The sequence below is a fragment of the Dama dama genome, chromosome 18, assembly GCF_033118175.1.
Source record: "Dama dama isolate Ldn47 chromosome 18, ASM3311817v1, whole genome shotgun sequence".
In the NCBI taxonomy this organism is placed as follows: Eukaryota; Metazoa; Chordata; class Mammalia; order Artiodactyla; family Cervidae; genus Dama; species Dama dama.
In genome coordinates this window covers 7,721,512-7,742,060 of record NC_083698.1, presented here as the reverse complement: position 1 = coordinate 7,742,060, position 20,549 = coordinate 7,721,512, and the positions used below count along the sequence as shown (strand labels likewise).

Here is a 20,549-nt window from a genome sequence, read left to right as displayed (position 1 = left end):
AACACACACACACACACACACACACACACACACACACCCCTCCCAGGGAAATGGAAAACATGAACTGCACTTATTAAACATGATATATCTAAAATAGGCTTTTAATTTGCAGAAATGTGTAGATGTGTATATTCATGTGCATATATAACAGAAAGGGTTGTAGCTAGGAAATATTAGCATTGAAGAAACCTTCCTAGATATCCCCTAGGCCATATATGCATAACAAATCATTTCAGTTACTTCCTTATAAACAAAGAAAAGCAAACATTCTCCTTAAGAAAAGTCCACAGGTTTGAAAATCTCAATTCTTGACTGACATCTCAATTTAGCTTTTGCATTATACTTCATCCCTGAAATATAAAAGGCCATGTACTGCCCTCCAATGACACATAAAGCTTCCACTAACAACTACATTCAGAGACCAGGGTAATCTATCACCATACTTAAGGATTTGCCTAGATGCTTTATGAAGCCCAAAAGCAAAACATGGGTTTATCAAATCATCGAAATAACATAACCATATATTTCTCTGGTCATATTTTCTGCTCCAAGTACAGCAAAATGTATAATAACAAAGCAGCAAATAAAGAATTGGGGTAATAAATTATATGTATACACACACACACACACACACACACACACATGGCCATTTGTTCTTTGTAAGTTTTAAGATTGTTCTTTACCCAAACAGTATAGGAGTTTCCTGGTAACCCAGTGGTTTAGAATCCACCTGGCAATGCAGGGTACGTGGGTTCGATCCCTGGTGTGGGAAGATTCCACAAGCTGTGGGGCAACTAGGCCCACCTGCCACAACTAGTAAGCCTTTGTGCTGCAACTCTAGTCCATAATGCAACCAGGGAGGCCCACGTGCCTAAAGCCCACCCTCCAGGGCACGGGGAGCCACAGCAATGAGAAGCCCCAGCACCACAACTGGAGTTAGCTCCCACTTACTGCAATTAGAGAAAGCCCGCGCCTAGGACGAAGACCTGGCATGGCCAAAAATTAATTAATTAATTAATTTAAAAAATATTATAGGTTGATGGAGTTTTTACTTAAAGAAGGCAGGAACTTCCAGCTAAACACTGCAGTGCTTAATACCAGTAATTTTTCTATCTCATACACAAAATTCAAAGTTGACAATCTTAATGAACCAAGTTTAAGATTGCTAGTTTGCTCAGAATATTTTTATGACTTTACTTTTAATGGTTTATATAAAGCTTAAATGATAACAGCATAGGCTTGTCGGTCAAGTATTTTCAATAATCTACTACTGGGGTAAAACTCTTCTGGAAATATAAGAAGTATCTGGAAGTCCAGTTTTTCAAGCAGTAGATAAGCTACCAGCAATCCCCAATTCTAAAAACTTTCAAGTATGTGTCTGAAATCAAAATTGTATGGTAAACAGCTGTGTTTTCATGTTTTTCCATTTTCAGTTTGATTTAGCTCCCTGGATGGAGCTAAATCACACTTTTAAAAATATTTTCTTTTGCACTAATTATTCTACTAAGGGCAGTATCAATAAGTTCTGCAATATTAATCACCTTAAAATTAGCAAGATATCTATTATTTGGTTAATCTATGTTCCAACAGTTAATTGGTTATGGGTGAATCCTGCCAGGCAAGTTTCAATTCTGTTCTAACACATTCATGATTCTACTAGAGAAGACGGCATGTATTAGGCTAAGACAGGGAAGTTGGAACAGGAACTGGGGAACTGATCTGTGGCTCTGGGCCAATCAAGTACAAATCACTGAGGGGTTAAGTCTTAATCTCTATGATCCTGCCTCTAGGAAGTGGTACATTCTCATGTTAATAGCTGTGCTACAGAGTCAGATGGACCTGTGTTCAAATTCATCGGGTAGTCAATTCTGTGGGTTTACAATCTGCTGGTTAGAATGGGTAGGCGGTGGGAGTTACTGGTTCCCTACAACACCATCAACCACCTATAATAGTCCAAATGTATTAATATAACAGGACCAGAGGGAAGGACATACTCTGGAGCCAAATCAACCCTGGAAGTCAAAGAGAAAGTAGAAATGTTTAACTGTGGAACCTCCCTGGAGGTCCAGTGGTTACCAATCTACCCGCCAATGCAGGGGACACAAGTTCAGTCCCTGGTTCAGGAAATAAGATCCCACCTGCCATGGGGCCATTAGGCCTGTGGAACATAACTACTGAGCCTGCGCTCTAGAGCACATGCGCTGCAACAACAGAGGCCACCGCAACGAGAAGCCCATGCACCACAATTAGAGACACCCTGCACGCAGCAACGAAGACCCAATGCAGCCAAAAATAATTTTAAAAAAAAGGAAATGTTTAACTGTTTCCCACAGGCTCACAATTTTTTAAATACATTTAAAGGCACTTAGAAAGCAATGTAATAGATAACTGTTTATTGAATGCTTATAATGCATTTAGAATATTTAAATTACTAACCAGGTCATCTTCAATAAATAAACCCAACCAATCTGCTGCTCATCACAGATACTTTCTCAAATCTCTGGGGAAAAAACAAAAAATGTCCCTGCAGAAAAATTAATCCTGGTCTTTCAACAAGAAAATTTTACTATCATAAGTAGTTCTGTGAAACCAAGTCATTGTCATTAAAACTGAGCCCTACTGTGGGATCCTGCCTACCCTAGCCCTAAACTTCAGGACAGAAGGAAGAACTATCAGCCCGCAGATGACAGAACCACTGCCAAGTTCATGCTTATTATTTCCTTTAATTCTTTTTCTTGGGCTCTATTCAAATTGTTCACGCTTTTAAAAAGTGCTATTATCAAATCAATTCTTCTGAGTATACTCAGGGACTTGACTGGGATGGCATGTATCCAAAACATACAAATGTCCTACACTAAAATTTCCTTGAACTCTCTACTTCTAAACTTTTCCCACAACAAACTGATACATCTTCTCCACATATGGGATTCATTTTCTTTTTAAAGAAGCAAAATCGAAATTATTTGATCGGTCTTCTGAAGGCTTCCACCACATTCCAAAATGTCAGAAGAAAATGAGAAATAGACAAAAATTGAAATGACGTATCTTTTTGGCACTCCCCACCAAGATCAGTTATAATCTGTGGTGAGAGCTGCATTTTCAAGTAGGGATTCACTGCCAAGATCTCTGAGCATCTTCTCTACAATAATGACTCAAACTGACTTTCACTCCAGGCCTAACTGACCTGATCTTGATAGTTATAAACTGTCTACTGAACTCTCCAGGACTCAGCTTGTTCTTTTGCAAAGTGAAGGAACCAGATGACAGACTCACTAAAGATCGTCTCAGCTCTAAAATCCCTATGATTAGGTGATTTCTAATTCATATAAATGGCTCTCACCTCAACTTCAGTACATGTAACATCTATTTAACTCCTCTGACTATAAAATGCTGCTACCTCTGGCTTCTGGGGCTCCTCAGGTGGCATTAGTGGTAAAGAACCTGTCTGCCAATGCAGGAGACCTAAGAGACGAGGGTTCAATCCCTGGATCAGGAAGATTCCCCTGGAGGAGGGCCTGACAACCCACTCTACTATTCTTGCCTGGATAATCCCACGGACAGAAGAGCCTGGTGGGGTACAGTCCATAGGGTTGCAAAGGGTTGGACACAGCTGAAGTGACTGAGCATGCATGCATGCTTCCAGTTTCTATAAATGTAGGTTTTGTCAACCTCAAACTCAATTCTTGCCCAGGATGCTCAAATTGTCCTGAGCTCCTTATCAATCCGCCTCAACTGGGCATGTTCTTCCTTTCCCCTTTCTCAGGTTCCGTGGCATTCCCTTACAGATCCCTGGGTCTCTTGGTTTTCTCCTCATCAATTATCCCACAAGTCCTGGCCACTTTAATGATCTGGGCTCAACCACGAAACACACAGTAACAAACACTGGAGTGACAAAACAAATGAAAAAAATAACAATTTACAAAAAAGCCCTAGAAACAAAATCTTTGCACAGAAAAATACCGAAATTATCTTTTTAGTAGACTATCAATGAACACAAGAACAGGTACAGTTTTCATCAGAAAACATTTAGGAACAACTCACATACACCACTGCCAAGATATTTACTTCCTCAATGGCTGTCAAACTGGTGATGGGATTGAGGTGGAGATGAGAAAGCGATACACCCTACTTTAGATAACTACTCTAAAGGGCATGCTTTCTTCTCTTCAGTTCAATTTAGTTCAGTTGCTCAGCAGTGTCTGATTCTTTGCAACCCCATTGACTGCTGCATGCCAGGCTTCCCTGTCCATCACTAACTCTTGGAGCTTGCTCAAACTCATGTCCAGGGAGTCAGTGATGTCATGCAACCATCTCATCCTCTGTCGTCCCCTTTTCCTCCTGCCTTCAATCTTTCTCAGCATTAGGGTCTTTTCCAATGAGCTGGCTCTTCGCATCAGGTGGCCGAAGTATTGGAGTTTCAGCTTCAGCATCAGTCCTTCCAATGAATATTAAGGGTTGATTTCCTTTAGGATGGACTGGATGGATCTCCTTGCAGTCCAAGGGACTCTCAAGAGTCTTCTGCAACACCACAGTTCAAAAGCATCAATTCTTCGGCACTCAGTTTTCTTTATTTTTCTCTTCATTTCTCCTTATATGAATCCTACCTATCAGCTATGGTCTGAATGTTTGTGCCTTGTCCACTTCCCACAAATTCATATGTTGTAATCCTAATTTCCAAAGGTGATGATAATAGCAGGTGGGGCCTTTGGGGGGTGATTAGCTCATGAGGGTGTTGCCCTCATGAGTGGGATTAACGTTATTTCACTTTTAAAATCATTTTATTTATTTATTTTTGGCTGTGCCGGGCTGCTGTGCCCAGGCTTTCTCTGGCTGTGGCGAACAGGCATCTCCCTGCGGTGGCTTCTCTGGCTGTGGATGGAGCCCGGGGTCCCGAGTACACAGACCTCGGCAGTTTCAGCACAAGTAGGTGCAGTAGTTATCCCCAGCTCTGAACACAGGCTTCCAGTTGGAGCGCATGTGGGCTCTTCTCAGATCAGGGATCGGACCCGAGTCTCCCGCACTGGCAGGCTGACTCCCCACCACTGAGCCACAGAGAAGTCCTCTTTGTTTTGTTTTTTTTTGGCCCCGCCGTGTGTGCTGTGTGGCATCTTAGTTTCCCAATCGGGGATCAAATCCATCCCCTCTACAGGAGAATCCCAGAGTCCTAACCACCAGACGGGCAGGGAATTAGGATTAATGTTCTTTAAAAAGAGCTGCCCCGGGGATCTCTAGCCAATTCCAGCACATGAGGACACAAGGAGAAGTCTCTGACCTGGGAGAGGACCTTCACTCTAACATCCTGTCCCTCTGATCTCAGACTTCCAGCCTCCAGAAACGTGAGCCATACATTTCTGCTGTTGATGAGCTGCCGGTCTCTGGATTTTGTTATAGCAGCCCAAGCCATGATCCTATGATTTAAGCTCAGCCCAAATCTCATTTTGTCCATGTCCACACCAGAGATTGCTTTCCTTTTAATCCCAAAACTACTACGGTCATTTTCAGTACTGTTTAAATGCCATTCAAACACTAACTGGATTCTTGATTAGTTTCATTCTGATGGCAGCAGAGAAAGAGGTGGGACATGACTAGTCAATGCGGGCTTCATACCACAGTCCTCAGAATGTAAAGGCCCGGAGGTCATCAGTTAGTTTACAACGGAACACAACTAACCACATCATAAAGTACAATGCAGTATGTGCTAAAAGATACGTGTACAAAGAATAGCAACAGAAGCAGAGCAAGCCAAAGGAGGCAAAAAGGAAAAGAGATTATTTCTGTGAAAGTCGAAAGGGTTTCAAGAAACAGACAGGACTTTAACAAGGTCTTAAAAGATGGTTCAAGCAGAGTTGAGCAGGGGTTGGGAGGACTCGGGAAGGGCAAAGGACATTTCTTCCTCTGAGAGACAGCTTCTTCTCTGACTGCTTCTCCACTGGGCAGTCATAAAAGTACAATCTGTCAACTGCCATTTACAGACAGCTTCTCGGCTCCATAACTTATACAATGACTGTTTCACTTCTAACGGGTTATTTTATCTCATCAAACAAATAGCGCGTTGTGATTAAAGCTATTTGTCAAAAACCAACTGCAACAAAATATGGCTTCAGAAGTTCTTTGGTGCAACCTTAGAGGATGTCCCTCTCCTTCTCCCAAGTGGGTAGAGAAGACCAGTTCAGCTCACAGAGAGTGCTCCTACTCGCCCTCTGCCTTCCCGGAATGAGGAAACCTTCAAAATCGATGATGTCAACTTTAACTAGAAGACTTCATTTCTTTCTATTTTTTGCTTTTTTAACTTTTTTTAATAGAGGAAAGCTGCTTTACAATGCTGTGTTGGTTTCTGCCGTACAATAACTTGAATCAGCCATCACTATACATACATACATACACATATATATATATATTGTATAATATATATATAGACAACTCCTCCCTTTGAAGTCTCCCTCCCCTCCTTCCATCCCACCTCTCTGGGTCATCACAGAGTACCAAGGTGGGTTCCCTGCATTACAGAGCAGCTCCCCACTAGTCATCTATTTTACACATGATAGTGTATATGCGTCAACGCTACTTTCTCCATTCATCCCACCCTCTCCTTCCCCCACACTGTCCACAAGTCCATTCTCTAAGTCGGCCTCTCCATTTCTTCCCAGTAAATAGGCTCATCAGTACTATTCTTCTAGATTCCATATATATGCATTTTTTTTTGAAAGATGCTCATTCGTGTCTGACTCTTTGAGATCCCATGGACTATACAGTCCATGGGATTCTCCAGGCAAGAATACTGGAGTGGGTAGCCTTTCCTTTCTCGAGGGGATCGTCCCACCTCAGGGATTGAACCCAGGTCTCCCACATTGCAGGCAGATTCTTTACCAGCTGAGCCACAAGGGAAGCCCAAGAATGCTGGAGTGGGTAGCCTATCCCTTCTCCAGCAGATCCTCCCGACCCAGGAATTGAACTGGGGTCTCCTGCACTGCAGGGGGATTCTTTACCAGCTGAGCTACCGGGGAAGCCCTAGCTGTTTCCTAGTAAACTCTATAACAGAAGATAATTCATTTTCACTGGGCCTCAATTACCTCATCAGTAATATGGAAATACTGATATTTATATTTAACACAAAGTTATTTTGGGAATTAAACAAGATAGCATTTTTAAAAGGTTCTTAGCATTACAGGCACCCAAAAAAGTCAATATTTAAAAGAACTATGTAACTATTTCTAATTTGAACACATTTATAACTGGCTTTAAATAAATAAATAAAGATTTTTAGCCAGTTATAAATGCGTTCAAATTAGAAACAGTTATATAGTTCTCCTAAATGTGTTTTCAATATAAATATATCAGAACTCAATTTATATTTCTAATAAAATGTTTATTTTATGTTTAACTTATGTTTAATAGTTTAACTTATGTTAAACTATGTTTAATATATGTTTATTTATACATCCAATAAAATGTATATTTGCAAATATAAGTTGAAAACTATATTTCTAGATAAAATAAGACAAAATATAATATAAAACTTCTTACAAATTTAAGGCAGACGAGAAATAAATTTTTCATTAAAAAAGCTTTATCCTTAAAAATTAAAGACATGAAAAAGAAAAGACATGATTTTTATAGTTTTTAAAGTCACATGTCCTAACAGCTTGCAAATTTTTTGTTGATATCAATTGGCAGACACTCATCAAATTGCTCAGACTTACAAAGAATAATAACAATTTTGGCAATTTACATAAGTTCACTTAGCATCAAAGTCTAGATTCATAGATTTTTATCATCCATTTAAAAAAAATTTTGTCTGTCAATTGTCAAATGCTCTGAAGCAATTCATGTTAATTCTTTCAGTGACAGACATAAAAGGCTATTATCAGAAGGTTTAAAAGAAATATTCTGAGCAGAAGAATGTGTACCACCCTACAGAATGTGCGGATGAGGAATACTGATGGTACAATTATAGATCCTTTTTGTCCAGGAAAAGATTCATGCTGGTACTAGTATTTTAATCATGATGCATATGGGGGTTTCTCAGGTGGCTCAGGGGTGAAGAATCCACCTGCCAATGTAGGAGACCCAGGTTCAGACTCTGGGTCAGGAACATACCCTGGAGAAGGAAATGGCAACCCACTCCAGTATTCTTGCCTGGGAAATTCCACGGACAGAGGAGCCTGGTGGGCTACAGTCCATGGGGTCACATAGGAGTTGGACACGACTGAGCGACTAAACAACAACATAAGATGAGACAGTTCAACTCTTCTTCAAAGATGAAGAAACCCAAGACAAAATGTGTTACGTAACTTGCTCATGATACACAGGCAGTTGCAAAGCCTTCATCAGGATTCTGCTATATGGAACTTCATCTCTTTATTTCTTAGCACCCTGAAGGACTCTGTATACAATTTTGATCAGTAAGGATTTGGTGCTTAAGCACTCATTCATTCACTCCTGATGCAACATGTACGGAACGGCTATCACGTGTCAGGCACTGTTCTGGGCACTGGCTAGGGAGACCCAAGCTGAACTCCCTACCTGTCACAAAGTATTTGTGTGACTTTGGACAAAAAGCTCTCTAGATCCCAGCTTCTTAAAAACTTCTTAAGAGGAAGACAGTAACATCACCTTCTCTCACAATGGTGAAAGATTAAATGAAATCACTCAGGAAGTGCTGAATAATGTCTCCAATTTACATACAACCGACCTATTACCTAACGTGTAAACCATATAAACAACTGCCATGTGAATGTCAGACCTCACACTCAGCAAGTCAAGACTGAACTTATTATTTTTCCTGTCTATGACTGCTACACTTATTGTATCCTAAGACATTTCAGCTACTTCGTTTCAAACCTTTCTTGTACCTCCTGAGGCTTTATCAGTACAGTCAAAACTCATGACAGTATCATACAAGGATTTTAAAATAAAATAGAAAAGCTGGCCTCAGCACAGCTACTTAATCTCTCTAAGCTCCCATCAAAGACAGAATGAGTTTCAAAGCACCTGAACCTGAATTAAACTCATTAAGCACTCTAGCTCTATGAGATAAAATTCAAAGTCCATCTTTGGACATAAATCTAGGTAAGATTAGGGTTGCTTACAAGTGTTTCCACTTTAGGTGGAAATTATGCGTTAACATCTAAATTCCCAGGTAAGCTTATAACTGGCAAGCAGCCACTTGAAAACTACTTTACAATGCACAGTGGTTTCCTCATTTGAAATCTTTCTGCTATTGACATTTTGTGAATGAGGAAATTGACCAAAACAGCAGAAAAGGGGCAAACTCAAGTTAAAGTGCTTCCTCTCAGTTGAACAAGCCAGCACACAACTCTCATCAATGTAAAAACGAACATAACCCCAGCATCTACCACCTTCCTCCTAGCTATTCCAAGTTCTACCTCAGGAAGCACAGAGGAGTTATGTGCATGGATTTCCTGAAAGGGAATGAGCAATGATGATTGCTCTTGCATCCACACATAAACAGCAGAAAAATAAGACTTACAAAAGGCAAGAGTGGAACAAATAACCAAAATTGCCTAGAGTTTAATTATTTTTCTTATATGGTCATTTATCTCCATTAAAAATCACTTGGAAGTCAGATTTTATTAGGAAAATCTTAAAATATTTTATTCAAAGGGAAAATACAATGCCTCACTGTGATCAGTCTCTACATGCCTCTACAATTCTTACACCATTCATCTCCAGAGCATTCAAAACTCTGAGTTTAAGGACTCCTTGGGAAATCAAAGCCACAATGCAGAGGTAGGTGTTGCCTGAGAAATGGCACAAACCAACTCCTGTGTTCTGCGTAACAGGTCTGCGCTTCGTGCTTAGTCGCTGAGTCATATCCGACTCTTTGCAACTCCATGGACTGCAGCCCACCAGCCTCCTCTGTACACAAGATTTTTTTCCAGACAAGAATACTGAAGTAGGTTGCCATTTCCTCCTTCAGCAGATCTTTCCGGCCCAGGAATTGAACTGGGGTCTCCTGTGTCTCCTGGATTGCAGGCAGATTCCTTACTGCTGAGCCATTGCAGAAGCCCCTTCTGCACAGAGTTACTGAGGCCTAAAGCCATTAGGTGATCTTGTGGATTGAATTGTGCCCCCCAAAATGCATATGAAGTCTCAACACCCTAGCACCTCAGGTTATGCCAGTATTTGAAATAGAATTTTTTTCAGAGGTAATTAAGTTAAAGTGAGGTCACCAGAGTAGAACCTTATCCAGTATGACTGGTGTCCTTCTAAGTAAAAGACATTTGCACAAAAGTACAGAGAGAAGATAACTTGAAGACACAAGCAGAAGACAGCCATCTATTAGCCAAGAAAGACTTGAAACAAGCCCTGCCCTCAGGACCAGGGTGAGGAGCGCCCGGACACCTTGACCTTAGATTCCAGCCTCTGGAACCACGAGACGATGCATTGGTGTTGCTTCAGCCACTCAGTCTGTGTTAAGGCAGCCCTAGCAAACTAGCATGGTGATGGAAAACAAAGCCAGGATTCAAACCCGGCTTTGCAGACTCTAACATGAGACTTTCCGGCTCAGTGCACTGTCCTGCAACTTAACCCTCTGTTTTCACTCAAAGTTCTCTCCCATAACCATCTTACCACGTGTTCAACTTGTAAAAGACCATGTTCACTCCCACATCATCAGAAAGAGATTTTCACATAGATGTCTCATGAACTCAAACCCCAATGTCTAAAATCCCAATCAACTACTCCACAAAGTTAGTATGGACAGTGTTTTAAATCTAAGAAAGTCTAAGTACAAGATTCAAGTCCTTCGACAAGTTGCCTAACCTCTCCAAGCCTTAATTCCACATTAATAATATGAATTGTACCAACAATATTAATTCTATACCTGCCCCTCCCAACAAATCTTCAAAGGGCTAATGTGAAGGAAGGTTAAATTGGATAAGAGCCCTTTCAAATTGCAAGGTGTTAACAGCAATTCTCCACGCAATCACAAGCTATTTCTCTCTCTGGCACCATTTTTTTTTCCCCCCAGTCATTCAAACTCAAAACCATTGATATTTCTCTCTCAAATCACCTATAACCAATAATTCATCTAGATCTGACCTTTTTTTCTCTACAACATCATTGTTTGTTACTGCTTTCTAATAAACCTGAGTCCTCCTAATTTCAAATCTTCACTGCTTTGAATGACTGATTTATCCACTTCCAGTTTCCTCCTTCTCTAATCTATATCATATCCTAATACCAGATTTATCCTCCTAATAAACCCAGCTCAAAAGTCTTCAGAGGCCCTCTAAGCCACAGAACAGGTCCCAACTACAATACCCTCATTCTACGACACAACCGCAGCTCAAGGCTAGCTTCTAAGCTTATCTCAAGGTATACCATGTGCCCAAAGGCCTTGCCTCATACCCAGCCGGTATGAACAGAGAGATCATCAAAAACTTTAATATGACCCTACTTGTTTCTTCTCTTGAGCTTCCCACTGGTGAACCAAACTGTCACAACTGGATCTTCTGATAACACTAGGAACTTCCTCTTACCCTTGAATCTAGGAAGACATCAGCAAGGTTTAGCTGGTTAATTCCAGCACATGCCCCACATGCCAAGGAGCATGCAGGCTGCCCAGAATCACTTCCCTCCTACTTCTCTCTTGGCTCAGCAACTCTCTAGCCCTCTCCTACTTCCTAACATTCAGAGGCTACAATAATTAAAACTCACAGGTCAATGGGAACCCACTGCTCTGTCTCAGCCAGCAGTTTCCAATTCCATCAGACTGAACACAAGTATATTATTCCTGGAATAAATCTCACCTGACAGTGATATATTATGTTTACATATTGCTGGATTCAAGAGGAAACACCACATACGCAGAAGGACATGTGAGAATGGAAACAAAGACAGGATCTTAGCTAAAGAGAGGTATGTGGGGGTCATCACAGTATGGTTGCTATTTAACTCATGAAACGAATAAAATCACATGGGAAAGAGTGCTGATTAGAGAAAAGAAGGTCCTTTCCCTGTCTAAAACTCCACAACACTTAAAAAAGAAGACAACACAAGAGAGAGAAATGGTTACCTACTTGGAAAATCTGGTGCCGTAGAAGAGAAGGTTTTAACCACGTACAACCTGATAAAAGGTTGGATAAAATAAGACAGGTGTCTACTGAATGTGACAATAAGGAGTTCTGATGAACCTTACAATATTTCCAGCTAAACAGGAATGACAGAAACCAAACTGAAGAGAGATGAAAAGGAGAGTGAATGGTGAGAAAGTGAAAACAGGAAGTAGACTTCTTTGGAGCTCCCTGGTGGCCTAGTGGTTAGGATACTGGGCTTTCACTGCTGTGGCCCAGGTTCAATCCCTGGTCAGGGAAACAAACCAGACCAGTGACAGACTGCATTTAGTTCATCAATACCTTAATAATACTATTGAAGTAAATCATTATTATTTATCTTATTGTGGATCAGCAGACAAGTACTCATAGATGCTGCAAAGCAAAAATAAACCAAAGTCTTATTTCAAGATTATTTATACTTTTAAAGACAGGCAGTAGAAGTAAAAGTTCTGCAAGTGAACTGAAAAGATCCCACTAATAAAAGGTGATTTATTCCCTTGAAGTAGAAAACTATGCAGGAAGGTATAAAGCAAAAATAGAGCAGTTTTATTTTATAAAAAATTATATGTAACAAATAATGGTTTAAAAGACTTTTTAGGACTTCCCTGGTGGTCTAATGGTTAAGAATCTACCTTGCAATGCAAGGGACATGGGTCTGATCCCTGGTCCTGGAAGCTCCCACAAGCCATGAGACAACAAAGCCTGTGGGCCACAACTACTGAGCCTGCACATGGCAAATAGAGAATACCTCCTGCTAGCAAAACTACAGAAAGCTAGCTCACAGCAACAAAGACCAAGTGCAGCCAAAAATAAATATTTTTTTAATCTAAAAATATAAGAATACTTTCTAGAAAAATGACAGTGGAACAAAATATTACAACATAATGTTGATACATAAAGAGCATCTGTAAATCAATAAGAAAAGCCAACAGGAGATAAAGAATAGGAAAAAAGAAATCAAGAAAGATAAAGTACAAAAGACTAATAAGATAGCATAATTCCCCCATTTTTAAGAAGTTTCCTTAAAAGTCATGAGTATAGAGTAATTTTAGATTAATATGTGCCTTAAGAACTCTGCAAACAAAATCAGATGTATAAAACCCCTCAGCCAGCTAGTGATAGTCTCACCATCAACACATAGCACTTTTCCCCCCTACAGCTGAATACTCAGCAGGGTAGTTTTATTTAACATGACTTGATATGATTGTAAGAGGTGCTGATTTTAAATTTCAGTTTACACATTCTAATTAGAAATATAACCATATAATTTAGAAACAGCATATTCAGAGGTGTATAATATTTAAACAGTTATGGGCATCACACAAATACAAAAGCAAGGATAACAAGGGAAAATGCCTACCTTCCCTGATAGCTGTAAAAGGTGTACCTTCCTCTTCCTGCAGCCGGATCACCTTCAGGGCTACCAACTTTCCATTCACCCTGGAGAAACGGAGAAACAGAAGAAGAGAAGGAAATCCGTGAATATGTGTTCTTGTTACAGTTCTAATTGGGCTTCCCAGGTGGCGCTAGTGGTAAAGAACCCACATGCCAATGCAGGCGACGTAACAGACACGGGTTCGATCCCTGGGTTGGCAAGATCCCCTGGAGGAGGGCATGGCAACCCACTCCAGTATTCTTGCCTGGGGAATCCCATCGACAGAGGAGCCTGGCAGGCTACAATTCATAGGGTCACAAAGAGTCAGAAACGACTAAAGGGACTCAGTACACACTTTTCTAGTTGTCTTCATTACAATTTGTATTTTATGGATTTGCAGTAAAAATGTCAGTGACTCAATTATGCCACCACAACAAGATTAATTTCAGTAAGGCTGGGAACCCAGTATCATCATCATAAACGTTCACACTTCAAATATTCACATTTTAAATATTCACACTTGCATAGTCCAAGATTTGACTCAAGTTTTCTGTGATTCACTCAATGTTCCTTCCAACATGAAACTAGTGCTTAATAAAAAAAAAAACACACTGTGTTTGATCAATTATTCAGATTAATTAAAAATTAAGTACTCAGAATAACACTCTCCCTTTGTTTCTCCAATAGCTCCTTTGTTTCTTAGGATCAAATGTCTTTAGGGCTTCCCAGGTGGCTTAGTGGTAAAGAATCTGCTGGCCAAGCTGGAGGCCACAGGTTAGGTCAGGAAGATCCCCTGGAGAAGGAAATGGCAACCCACTCCAGTAATCTTGCCTGGAGAACTCCATGGACAGAGGAGCCTGGCGGGCTACAGTCCACGGGGTCACAGAGAGTCGGACACAACCGAGTGACTAAATAACTTCACCTGCAGTCTTAAGCTGAGGTCATTCAGTCCCCAAAGAAGGAAAACTGACACTGTCTTCTTTCTCCTCCCTCTTCTTTCTCTGTCTCTTTCTCTCTATCAATACCACCCATTCCTCCCTTTTTTGCCATTTTCTTAAACTAGAGTCTCCTAAAGTTGTATTTAGTCTGATGATGTTTAATAATGAAGTATATCATCACAATAAAAGTTAGGAATATTTTACTATTGCAAAATTACACAAGACCCATACAAAACAGATGGTTCTTCTAGACACATTCTAAATGTGTATCAGCTCTAATTAAAAGTAAGATTACACTAGGCAAGTAACTTTCTATACAATCAATTCTGTTAATAAAATAAAGACTTTTTAAAAAATTTATATTGGTCTTCCAGTTGAATGTTCTACTTTCTACCTTGACTAGGCTTACCAACATACTTCATACTAATATACTTAAAAAAAATAAGTAAAATAAACCCATATTAAAAATGTAAAAGCTACAAGAAAGCTGTAATGAAAAGTAAATCTCCCTGCCATAGCCAGCTCCCACCCTCTGAGGTCACCACTTAACTCAGGTAACTTAGCTTGATATGTATACTTAACACATACATATACAAATGGTAATGTGCAATACAGGGTACAGTGTATATTATTTTTATCTCTCAATATCTCTCATCTCTCAGTATCTCTTCCTCATAAACTCATAGAAATTGTCTCTTGTTTTTAAAAAACCACAGGGTGTCCCTTCGTCTAAGTGTAGTATGCTTAACTTAATCCCAATCCTCTGCTGCTGCTGCTAAGTCGCTTCAGTTGTGTCCGACACTGGCGACCCCATAGACGGCAGCCCACCAGGCTCCTCTGTCCCTGGGATTGTCCAGGCAAGAACACTGGAGTGGGTTGCCATTTCCTTCTCCAATGCATGAAAGTGAAAAGTGAAAGTGAAGTCACTCAGTCGTGTCCGACTCTTCGTGACCCCATGGACTGCAGCCCACCAGGCTCCTCCGTCCATGGGATTTTCCAGGCAAGAGTACCAGAGTGGGGTGCCATTGCCTTCTCCAACCTCAATCCTCTAATGATAGGCATTTAACAAGTTCCCAATTTGGGGCCACTGAAACAATGATATTGTAAGTATTCTTGTACAAAATTTCACCCACGTAAAAAAATATCTGTAAGACAAATTTCTAAGAGTAGAAGTGTAAAATCCAAACATAATGTGGGGACTTCCTTGATGGTCCAGTGGTTAAGACTCAGCACTCCTAATGTAGGGACCCCAAGTTCCATCCCTGGTTAGGGAAATAGATCCCACAGGCTGCAACTAAGAACCAGTGAAGCCAAATACATTTTTTTTAAATGTATATTTCTAAATTCTAACTCTGAAGAACATTAAGAAATTATCCTACACACAGGTTGTACCAATTTCTACTACCTATAGCAAACAGGAGCTTGGGTCCCCCCTTTACTGATAGATCCTATGTTATCGAACACTGATTTGGCCAGCTTGACAGATGAAAAGCAGCTTCTCACTATAGTCTGAATTGCAACCAAAAATCTTTAGAAATTATGGAATCAGCAGAGGAGAGCCCATGCGTCCCAGGGAATCCAGTGCCTGAGTCTGAAATAAAGAATCTGAAAGTCTCTTTCTTGTAAACTGCATCCAACTGGTCTATTTTTTATTTTAAAAAAAAAAAAAAAATCCTGCCACAGACACAGAATTTGAAAGGTCAGGGATTTATCACAGCCCAGCCATCCTAATGGCATCCCTCATCGAACCGACTGTTCAAATACATTCCTGGTTACAGTAATCAAAGGACATCTGATTATAAGGCTCCACAATGTGCTGCCTCCTCTGGGTCAGGGGGCTGGTTTATTTTCCCCTGTGTTTCAGCTGGGAGGACAGGCCTGGCACTTTTCTGCTCTGCGACTCTCCTCTCCTGAGTATGTCACCATGATGCTTTTCTAATCCTGATTATGCTCTAGGTACCCAGGTGTAAGTAAAATATTAATATTCATATGGGGTTCAACTGGAGACTGACTGTACCTTGCACTCTCCACTTTGCTCTTTATGGCTGAGGGAGGACTCCAGCAGGGCTTGAGGCTGGGATGCAGTCAGTATTGACATCTGTACAGATTTTCTCAGCCCAGCGGAGCTCATCACTGGCTCCCTAAGGAGGTGGGAACTGAATCCAAGAACTGCTTGGAATTCTCCTTTCATTTACAGATAGTCTCCCATCACCCATAAACACATATACACACACAACCTTCTTCCCACAAAGCTTTTCCACCTCCCTTGAGATCGCTGGCTTATATATACCACAAACTGAATTCTGGAATATAAGGAATTTATAGTTTTGGAAGGCTATATGCTTAAAACAGACTCAGACCATGAAGCTATGATTCCCCTGTAATACACTGAAAGGCGATGAGCCTTTAACTGAATCAGCATTGATACTTTAAATGCAACTAGAGAAGGAACACCTTTAAGCAATCTCATAGACCGTGTGCATCATTTTGAGGTGAAAAAAATCTTGAACATATTTGCTATGATAAACTGCCTAAAAGAACAAGATCCAGGTTAATGGAATCCTGATTCTGAAGCATAATGCTCCATGAGTTAAACCTCCAATTATCAATTTCTTATACTTATGATAATCATAGGCGTTAAAGACACTGAGATTTTATGTGAAACTAAAAAATTCCTTAAAATTTATACTAGACTATCAGATTTAGGAGCAAAGGAACTTTCTTCTGTTTTCTTAACTGTTACATGCTCAATGCCTAAAACCATCTGACATACAGAATACTCTCAAGATATTTGATTGAATGAATATTAATAATGTTAATATACTAACATTTCTTTCCTTACATTTGCAAGATAATCCAAGAATAAAATATAAAAATTATTGCTTTCAAAAATTTCAGAAATATCACATTTTTAAAAGATTTCAATATCTTCTTTCACATTTAATTTTTTTAACAGTAGGTCCTTGTTGGTCATCTATTTGGCATGTTCCTGTCAATTGCAAACTCTCAATGTTTGAGTTTAAGTATTTATTTTGGGACTTCTTTGGCGGTCCATCAGTTAAGACTCCACACTTCCACTGCACGGGCCATGGGTTCGATCCTTGGTTGGGGAACTGAGATCCCACATGCTGGAGAGTTCAGCCAAACAAATAAATAAATATTTTCTTTTTTCAAATTAAAGGTGCAGTCTCCTTGTTTTTGATGATGCATGCAGACATAGAAAATTTTCATTTCCTTAAGGTTTTAGAATTTAAAGAATGCTTTGTTAATTAAACTTTTTCACCCAACAGACCTGTTTCAAACCCCTCACTATCTTTAATAATCTGAGCTCAGACCGCTAATCAGTATCTCCCTCTTTTTCAACTGCTTAATTGGTTTCCTATTAAGAACCATATTGATTATCAAATTGTTCTTTAACCTAAGACTTATTGTGACTCTCTGTTTTCTTCATTTTTCTCCACATGTCTAGACACTCACCAATTACTGAATCCCTCAGCATAAAGTTTAGTAAAAACATTAAGTCACTGGCTCAACTTTCGGAAAAGGTATCATTTGAAAAAATAATTACAAATATTCTAATGTTCAAACTTTGGAGCATATCTAATAATTACTTTGTGTGGTGTAAACTATTTAATTAAATATGCAAACACATACTTCAAACATTGATTTAAGTTCTTTAGAATAATTACGAAATTCAAATTGAATCAATAAATTAGAGCTGCTTACAGGAAAACATTGAAGATTCCTCTCTAACAAGTCTTATTAATTAAGTCAAAGGCTAATGAATAGAAGGCAATCAAGACTTGATGAGCAATGGAGGCATCAATCCAGGTAAATAACATTGTTAAATGCTTTCCATTGTGTTACCACTACCACAGAACCTTTTGCTGGAGGATTGCCAGGTTCATGTCCAGTTGTTCTAAGCTATACAGGGAGCTGTTTCAGTTTCAGAGACTAGTTACTAGTCTCTAATTCTTCCAAGAACTGCCACTCCCAGCTCAGCCTCCCTGTGAAGCTCGCTGCATGCTCAAGGATGAATGATTCCAAACTGGTTCTAACCACAAGTCCAAACCTCTGCCAACTTCAGAAATTCTGTCCACAGATATGCGTGCCCATAAGTCTGTAAATAATAAAATTAGCTTCTGTGGGTGAAGCAGGACCGAGAAGTTCTGAATAAGGAGAACGGCCTATTCATTTTTTCATGCATGTGCTACTTTGACATTTCATGAACCCTACAAAGGAAAACTCTCCCACTCAGGATAAATTTTTCCAGCTCAAAAGACAATGCACAAAGAGAATTTCCTAATGGACAATTCTCAAAGGAAAGCCTAAAGGTTTTCTATCAGATTAGTTACCTCAAATTCATAAGATAACTTTGTACAATAAAACAAAATAACAAACATTATCTAGGTCATCTCTGAAAATAGTGTTCATGTGCTAACACCTAGAAGAAACTATGTCTAGAGGATATAAAGGAAATTAAGGTAATACACCTAAAAGAAATTTAATATACTCTGGCAAATTTAATATATTCTGCCTCTCTCTTCCATTATGATTCTGTCTCAAGAGAAACTGCTATGGAAAATAATACTGAGTGCACGGAGATACACAGCTTTTGCTTCCTTACTGTATTGGTTTAAAGCAATAGAAGGAAATGTAGTTACTACTGAGAGAGGGACAATGGCAAGGCTGAGTACCTTGAGGACAACATTTTGAGCTGAACTTATACCTTTTTGGCAAAGTCATTACAAATATTTTAAAGGTTTTACCTTCAGTGTTTCTTTTATTTGTTCTCTCTTAAGATACTGGTTGGAATGCTGATGATACTGTATCACATACACACTTCAAAAATTAAAAGCAACTAAATATTCATGGTCTTGCTGTCTCCACCCAAATTCAATTTTCATTCAGGTATAAAAGAGACACCATCTCAGTACTATTTAACCTTTGATATTCAGAAATATTCTTTAAAAAGTACATTATTTATTCTAGAAAAGAAAATTTCAAGGTAAGTTGTCAGTAATCACACCTCACCCTAATCTTTATCAAAACAATACAGAAAGAACAGGAAGAAGACTAATGTTATTTCTGTTAAATTGATTTCTTTTTTAAAATAAAAAAAAAAGATTTATAAAAGAATGGCATAATGGTCATTAAGATGTGATTAACAAAGCAAAAAATCTCATAATTTAATGCAATGAGAAAAAGGGTGCGCTCAACCAACAATTATTATGAGATTGTACATTTGATAAAATATTGATAATGACGCTTCATCAAATGTACAAACTCATAATGCTTTGAAACATAAAATTAGAGGAACATATATCGTTCATGAGAGAAAAGAAAACAATTACATTTCTAAAACTTAAGACTTGCATTTCTCCTAAAATAAAATCTGTCAGTAAAGGATCTGAGAGTCTTAGAACTTTAAAACAGAAGTAACCTCAGTGGAAGGAGGGGATGGACCGGGAATCTGGGGTTGGCAGATGCAAACTATGACACTCAGGATGGATAAACAAGGTCCTGCCTACAGCACAGGGAACTGTAGTCACTATCCTGAGATAAACACAATGGAGAAACATAAGAAAGAATGTATATATGTGTGCAACGTAACTGGGAACTGAGTCACTTTGCTCTACAGCAGAGATCGGCACAACACTATAAATCAACTATACTTCATTATAAAAATTAATTCAAAAAAACAAAAAGAAGTAAACTCAGTGATCACTCAAAACAAAAAAATTCTTACTGGGTTGATTGTCTGTCCCTCCCACCAACAAAGCGGTCCTTTGGTGGAACGCAAACCCCCTAAATACCCACATTTTTCAGCCCCTCTTTATGTTCAACCAAAATTGGCTTCTGTGACTTCTAGCTCTCTCATTCAAGTTCTGAGTCCACGAAGACCAGACTAAATGCCCTTCCTCAAGACAGCCCTCCACTTAATGAAGTTTTACTAGCCTTCCTCCTATCCAACAAATACTAACTGAGAGACTAACACGTATCTACAAAGACAGCTAACCAAAGGGGGGCAGGAGATGCTTGCTTGTCAAAAATGGGACAATGTAAGCATCACTAAACTAATACCTGTGGCTGAAAGGCATTAAATATGTTTAAATCAATAAGTTTACAATGAGATATTATTTTACTTATAAATTC

At 39.3% G+C, this 20,549-nt stretch overlaps 1 protein-coding gene across 5 annotated transcripts in view; it reads right to left on the bottom strand.

Moving 5' to 3' along the window:
- Positions 1-20,549, bottom strand: part of CDK14 (cyclin dependent kinase 14) — a 738,271-nt gene that overhangs the window by 422,372 nt on the left and 295,350 nt on the right. For all 5 annotated transcript variants that reach the window (XM_061164852.1, XM_061164854.1, XM_061164850.1 and 2 more), the window contains one exon: positions 13,441-13,520. In XM_061164852.1, the coding sequence (XP_061020835.1) occupies positions 13,441-13,520 (80 nt within the window). The remainder of the gene's footprint in view (positions 1-13,440; positions 13,521-20,549) is intronic.